The sequence below is a fragment of the Tachysurus fulvidraco genome, chromosome 10, assembly GCF_022655615.1.
Source record: "Tachysurus fulvidraco isolate hzauxx_2018 chromosome 10, HZAU_PFXX_2.0, whole genome shotgun sequence".
NCBI lineage: Eukaryota > Metazoa > Chordata > Actinopteri > Siluriformes > Bagridae > Tachysurus > Tachysurus fulvidraco.
In genome coordinates this window covers 16,799,943-16,807,706 of record NC_062527.1, presented here as the reverse complement: position 1 = coordinate 16,807,706, position 7,764 = coordinate 16,799,943, and the positions used below count along the sequence as shown (strand labels likewise).

The 7,764-nt window shown below is 37.9% G+C and overlaps 1 protein-coding gene across 1 annotated transcript; it reads right to left on the bottom strand.

Moving 5' to 3' along the window:
- Nucleotides 1–2,886: 2,886 nt before the first annotated feature.
- adra2da (adrenergic, alpha-2D-, receptor a) lies at nucleotides 2,887–5,216 on the bottom strand. The gene has a single exon (XM_027165092.2). The coding sequence runs from the start codon at nucleotides 4,886–4,888 to the stop codon at nucleotides 3,602–3,604; it is 1,287 nt and encodes a 428-aa protein (XP_027020893.1). The 5' UTR covers nucleotides 4,889–5,216; the 3' UTR covers nucleotides 2,887–3,601.
- Between the last annotated feature and the right edge of the window lie 2,548 nt (nucleotides 5,217–7,764).

The following is a 7,764-nucleotide window of genomic DNA, read 5'->3' as shown; positions in this document are numbered from 1 at the left end:
CGATTTCCACATGTCAATCATCAAATGGTTTCTGGGCTGTTTAACCCTGACACACCTGCCATCCTGCCATCGGGATGAAATTCCACATCATCCTTAGAGCACTCTTGAGTAAGAGAAATGCATTTACCTTTTTTTTTTCCCCACATGTGACCAACTAGACACATTGAGCTGAATAACAAGCTCACAGTTTGAGAACGTTCATAATTTTCACCAATTTGTATAAAATAGTGTGTTATTTACAAAAATTGCATATTTTATTCATACTCACATACATACTCCATGATAGCTGTAATTACCAAGATGCTTCACATCACAGCTGATTTAGAGTTAGTGAAGGCAAAGACAGCTGAGATTGAACGAAAGGATTAATAAACAATGAAAAAGCACCTCTTCTTATGATGTCTGCTAACGCTGTGTTCAAATAAATCTCATAATTTGGAATTATCTGACCTCTGCCTAGGAAAAAGCAACAAAACACCTCTCAATGCAAAAGTTTGGGAAGGTCCCAGTACAAATACGACATCATATGCACGACATCATATGCAGTAAATAAAAGAGTAATAGTGTATCTATGAGTATTAGGTTTGGATTAATCACTATATAAATAAACATAAATAGTTTTTCACAGTTAGCTGGCTAAATTATTGCTAGCAAAAGAGGAACATGGACCAAGGTCAAAAAAAAAAATCACGCTTCGTACAGTATTTAAACACAGTAACATTCTTGCTAAAAATGCAGCTCAACCACAGCAAAGCATTTCAATCGAAGTAAATAAATCTGAACGAATGTACGGATTTATGTATAAATACATAATAAATATACATGACAGATAGCAAATTTCTACAGGAATAAAACAAACAGCTGTTTAACGAAAGTGCAGGAATTAATCAGGAATTGTGCGGTACTAGTCAGCTGATCAGCTGACATTCACATTAATGAGTGTGCTTACACTTACACTAGCAAGAAATCTAGAGCTTTCACAGGATATAGACCATATTTTTTTTTCATAAAGATGACATCACTTGTGTAAATTATCCTGTATACAATTTAGGAATATACTGTTTTTTCATATCCAGTTTGTTAAAGGATAAATGATGCTCACTTCCATCATATCTATTGAAAAAGTACGGGGTAATCTAGACGTTTGGGGTTCGTCTCACAAACGCTATTTGAGCACAGGTTGCCTATAGTAGGATCAACTGACTGACAGGAAATACTCTGAAAATACTCCGTACTCTGTTTGGGCCAATAATATGGAGGTCCATTTGTGTAGTAAGAAACTGACCCATTGAAATAAAACCAAATTTGATTTAGACTCAAATTCAAACTCCAATACAGTGTCAAAGTCTAACAAACAGATGAAACCGACATGGAACCTGTCGCTTTATAAAGACATGGAGATTTTTTCACAGCATATACTGTACCACCTCTTATATGAAAAAAATTGGTTTAAACTGGAATAAAAAATTAAAACAGGATGAACTCTGAAGTCTCCATAAATACTCCAGTAAGTAAGAAAATCCAAATACTATCCAAGCAACTCATTGCCAGTTCACCTTGAAGAAGAACAGTACGTTTTTCAGTGGCATGCTACGACTTGTATACAAGTCAGAGTGCATTTCAAGAAAAGACTGAAGACAAAAAAGCCTGTAAACAAACAAAAATCCTGACCGGGCAGACCGTCACCAACAAAAATAGGCTTGTGGTGATATCTGTGGGTCATAAATTTCACATGATTTGCAACCAAGTGCTAAACATGGCAGTTTCATTAACGAGCATGTCAGTCAAGGAGCAGAGTAGAAAAGGAAAGTGACTCTTTATGGATGTGGATCGCCAGGTAAAACTAAGGTATAAATCCCTTTCTACATTAAATGTCACATATTAAAATTCTGTTTTTTAAAGAATCACAGTCATTGTGTTGGAATATAGGAAACAAAGTAATAGAAAATGGCTCACTGTCTAAACACTTAAGGAATGCTTTGTAGGACAAATGTCAAACTCCAGTCCTACGTAGTTCCATGTTTTGACCCTGGTTTAACACTTACTTGTTAAGTAATTAGCATGCCCTTCATGAGTTGTTTCAGATTTGTTATGTTATGGCAAGAATAGCACTAGATTGTGCAGTGTTGTGTCTCTCGGGGACATAGATAATAGACCATTTGTGCACACTTGGGGAAGTCTTGGAGCTGATACCCAACTGAGCCCTTGGTCAATATAGCAAAATGTTCATCTGAGTTAATGACTAGATTCACTCATTATTTTTTAGTCTTAGAAGCATCAAGCATCAGCGAAAGGACAGAGGAATAATGATGAATGTTACGTGCCACAGTATGGTAAGTACACAATCTAGTTGTTAACAAACACAACATTTAATTAATTCAGCTTTTTAACTAGGAATCCAAACTGTGAGCTCATATCTCCAGTTTGGTTTGGCTTCTAATCCAGAAGTCTTCAGATCTTATCAAAAAAAAAATGAAAAAAAAACAAAAAAAACCACAAAGGCATAGATGAAGGTTTTCATTCCAAATAAGCAGGAGTCACATCTGATCCCATCTGTTTAATCTGCTGATCTTGACTTTTAATAGACTCGGGTAGTCTTCTGCTTGGTTAGAATGAAAACCTGCACACACACACACACACACGCACACACACACACGTGCACATTTCCGGATAAGATTGGACACCCCTGTTTGAATTAGAACAATTTTTTGTGTAATGTTACACAATAAAATGCCACAATGCTGCTGAAAAAAGCTTAGTATCAAACTGACAGCTACAATTCTAAATGAACACTTGTTTAATAAACTAATTAACATTGGAATTAATAATGTTTATATAAGCCCAGCTGGACACAATGGTATATGTTAAGGATTAATTTACCAATACTGTCCATAATAATGTTTTTTTTTATTATTATTTTTGTGTTTTTTTATTTAAGGCAAAGTGACTTTATTTTTAAAATGAAAATAATTATTTTTGTAGCACAGAAAGAATCTGCAGATGAATGATTTATAGGACAATTTGCTGATTCATGATTTCGAACAGTGGAATATTTTGTTTTACACACGTCATTACCAAGACAAACAAGGACACATGTAACACATTTATAGCTTATTTTAAAACGTTGTCTTTTTTTTACATTATAACCACTTCAAAAAGGCTATGTACAAACATAATGTAAACAAAAATAATGTCTGTGAAATAGTGATGCCAGACTTACAAGGACACTGGTTTAGTTCTCAACTTAAGAGCGTATTGTGCTGTGGAGGCAAAATTAGCTTATAATAATAATAAAAATAATAATAATAATCATAATATTATTATAATAATATTATTATTATTATGATTATTGTTATTATTATTATTTACATTTTTGTTGTTGTTGTTGTTGTTGTTGTTGTTGTTGTTGTTGTGGTGGTGGTGGTGGTGGTGGTGGTGGTGAACCTTGAAATGTCATCAAAGTTTGGCACTCATTTGGCAAAATTATATTTTGGTCCCATATATTGTTTTAAACCGTGATGAAGAATAAAGCAGAAACATCTGGCAACCCCCTTTTAAATAAACTTGTCCATGAAGTCCAAAGTTCCCAGAACAATCCTGATCAGACCCGCTGAGTTGCAGAAGCGCACATGATTTTCTTAAACGCCTTCCGGAAGTCACGGTTAAATATTGTATAAATAATGGGGTTAACGGAGCTGTTACAGTAACCGATCCAGAAGAAGAGCTTGAACAGGCCCTCTGGCGCGCGGCACCGTTCCCCGCACACCGCCTGCAGGCTGTAAGTGAAGAAAAACGGGAACCAGCAAAGCACGAACACTCCCATCACCACTGCGAGAACGAAGGTGAAGCGCCTCTCGCGCAGTTGCGCCACTCTTGTTTTCCGTGCGCTCGGTCTCACGGCATTCAGCGGCCTGGAGACGCGCGGCACAGTGCGGGGTTGTTTGGAAGCCCACGGCGTTGTGCGGCAGCAGGTCCGCTCCGTCCGACCTTCCACTTTCCTGCGCTTGGCGAAGCGCGCGCTGCCACTTTTTTTGGGCTGACCGTCCCAAGCGCAGCTCTCCTCCAGATCGATGTCATCCAGCTCCTCTTCGTCGTCGTCGTCGTCGTCGTCGTTTCTTCTCCGTCCCTCCTTGCTCCCGGAGCTCAGGCTGCTCGGGCTCTCCGCTTCAGGTTTGGCATCGCGCGCAAGGCACGTGTCGGACGGTGAGTTGCGCGGCCGTGGGCCACCGTTTTTAGCTGCGAAGACGGCTGACGCGCGCTGCTTGGCCACTCGGTAGATCTTGCGGTAGACGGCGATCATGATGATTGCGGGCGCAAAGAAGGACACGATCGCTGACGACAGGATGTACCACGGCTCCTCGTTAATGATGCATACCCGTTCGTTGTGCTCGGTCATGACCAGCGGCGGAAAGGAGATGACCGCGGAGATTGCCCATACCACCGCGATTGTGGATTTGACACGTGCTGGCGTGCGCTTCGCGTTATAGCTAACTGCTTCGGTTACCGACCAGTAGCGGTCTAGGCTGATTGCGCACAGGTGCACAATGGAGGACGTGCAGAAAAGCACGTCCAGCGCCAGGTAGAGCGCGCACCACGCGCTCCCGAAGCGCCAGTACCCCATTAGCTCGTTGGCGAGCGAGAAGGGGATGACAAGAGCTGCCACCAGGATGTCCGCCGAGGCCAGAGACACCAGAAAGAGGTTTTGGGGTGCGCGCAACGCATGGCTCGTTAGCACGGCTACGATGACCAGCGCGTTCCCAACAATGGTAACCAGGATGAGAAGCGTCACCACGAGGATAATAAAGGCCGCCGTGGCCTCTGTGTGTGGCCAAGCCGCAGTTGCAGTCCCGTTGGGCTCTTCCGTGCCGTTGAGTCCGCTTAAGTCCATATTGCGCGCATCCTTTCTGCTCCGCGCCTGAATGTGGTCAGCCTAAAAGACGCACCGGTGTCTTACATCAGTAAACCATTTAAAAGGTGCCATGAGTTCCTTCGGTTTCCATCGCGTTCCACAAGTGCATAATGCTTGTCTTATGGCAGACGTCAAAGCGCGCGCAGTGACTTCAGAGATGTGATCGGCACATTTTTATGTCGGACATGGCATTCACAGTGATAATCCAGAGATGACATCACACCACCGGTGATCTGTGTCTTCTTTTACTTCTTGCACACTGAGTTGCGCGCGAATCTAGACTCCACTCTACACTGAGCAGCAACGTGCCTCTGGAGGGAGGGAAACGGATGACATCACGTAGACCAACCCATTTCACACACACACACACACACACACACACACACACACACACACACACACACACACACACACAGAGAGAGAGAGAGAGAGAGTTTGTTTTGTTTTGACATCTTCATACTTATCAGTGTCACAACCTGTTTTTTTATTTTTTTTTACATAAGTTAGACAAACACTTTTCTTGACATAAGGTTGTGTTATAATACTTTATAGGCTCACTTAATTACACTATACTTAACGACTATATATCAATTTTGTGATGTACATGAAGTAGTACATAAAAAACAACAATATTTAAAGCTCATTTTACTTGACAGCCAGTGAAAATATATTGTACATCACTTTGTCATTGCAGTCTCATAACTTTATCCCAAATAATAAAAAGCTGATAATAAAAACATTTTTACTCCATAAATATAAATATAATATAAAGGTTCTAAATATATATTTAATATACTGTATATTGAATATACTAAGTATGTTGTAAAATAGTTTAACATTCATGTGTTTAGTTCTTAAATTATTGTATTCTATTATATTTACCAGCATACTTATAAGAAGTAAAACATTTCAATCAATTATTTTAGATAGACTTGATAGATCCATAATACTGCAACATGTTTTTAATTAGTTTCCATCTTTTCCCTACTTGTGCCGATCCCAAGTTTACAGCTGAGCAAAAAATATTTTCAGACAATCCATGTCTGCAGTAAAGTTTTATGTTTTAATAATTTTTTTTAGTGTAAACTGGGAAAATAGAAATGTGGAAGATGTGAATCATCATGTTTTCAGACTTTAAACATGTGTATTCTAGTAACATGTACTGATATCAGTGCTTTTTGAGAAAAAGCATGTTTTTTTAATCTTACATTCCATGCCGTGTTCCACTGAAACCCCTAATGGAAGGACATAATGGGAAGGAAATACATTCGAGAAATACATTCTACTATTACTTTTATATATAGGGTTTTAGTACATTTCCAGTGCACTGTAGTATTCTGTAAAATAGACTAGCAAATGTCGGCACATATTTAACTCAAGTATGATGAAATATAATGTGTGATATTTAAAGATATAATGATGATATATATAATTTAATGTAAAAGTGTATTTTTGTGTTTGTGTGGAAAAAAATACTCTGTCTAATGTTAAAAGAAAAATACTTAAATTATACTTTTTATTTTATTCTATGTGTATTTAAATATAGTACTAACTATTAAGCATTGTACTAACTATCAAGTAATTTTTGTTATTATTTTTATTCTCCTACCATCCAGACAAAATGTTAATGTTAACTCAAAACATAGATGTTATCGGGTCTCAAGGACTATTAATTATGCTTAAGAGTCAGAGAAGCATTCTATCACGATATCTATGCAGATGGGAGCATGTACTGTATGTAGCAGTAGATCTTAACATAGATTATATAGAATGCTAACCTATTTATAGCTATTTGTTAGGGCTACACAATTATTTGTATTAACCGTTGTTTTGGTTTTGTCTCACAAATTTATTTGTATAGTGAATTTGTCTGTTACCTAACGTGTGTACCTCTTCTGAGTTTCGCTTTTAAATACTGTAGTTTGTTTATTCATTTCTTCTTCTTGATTTGTCTTATAGAAAAGTCTTATTGATAGTTATACCTGAAACTTGGTTCCTAAATTTGCGTTTTTTGGAATTAAACACTGTGGATTCTTCTGAGCTAAAAAAAAAAATTGCAACCATGGTATCCCCCAAGGTTCTATTTTAGGCCCTCTTTTTCTTGTCTTTCTCTTTGGATATAATATTTTGCACATGTACTGTGTTCTGAGAACAAAACACATTAAGAACTCAGATGATGAATTATGTTATTTATTAGTTCACCCTGAATCAACAGCACAGCTACACAAAAAAAGTCAGCGATAAAACTCAGATGACTGGAAATAGATTTCTGAAAAGTTGCCTCATAAACTGGACTGTTATTAATGGCACAATAAAATGATTTCATTTGTACAGACAAAAATAGAAAGTACATTAATCATTAGAAATTACATTCAAGTTTGCTGTAGCAAAATCACATACTTTAGTGCACGTTTTTGTTTCAAGGTGTTTGTCAGCGGTCAATATTAGGGTTCGTGTGTCTTTGTTAACACTAGGTTTATTAAGCATTATTTTATAATGCAAGAATGATTTTGATTAACTATCCTACAGGTCTAACATGCAAAAATGACAAGTGCACACAGAGCTGTCTCTAAACGATTGTTATCGCTCGTTTGTTTTTTGTGAATGTGGCTGAGAGCCATGTGTGGAGAATTCTTCAGCATTAGGTCTATAATATTTATAGACCTCGCTTCTAATGATGCATGTTAATGCTGTGTATGTGTGTTAGAGAGAGAGAGAGCATTAGAGAGAATGGGTTATTGGGGTTATTTTTTCATTTCTATTACCCTCTAAGCATTTGAAATTTAATTCACGTCCCATTAAAAATCAAGATGTGACAGGCGATAAAAACCAGGGCAAACAAAAAGACCTATTTG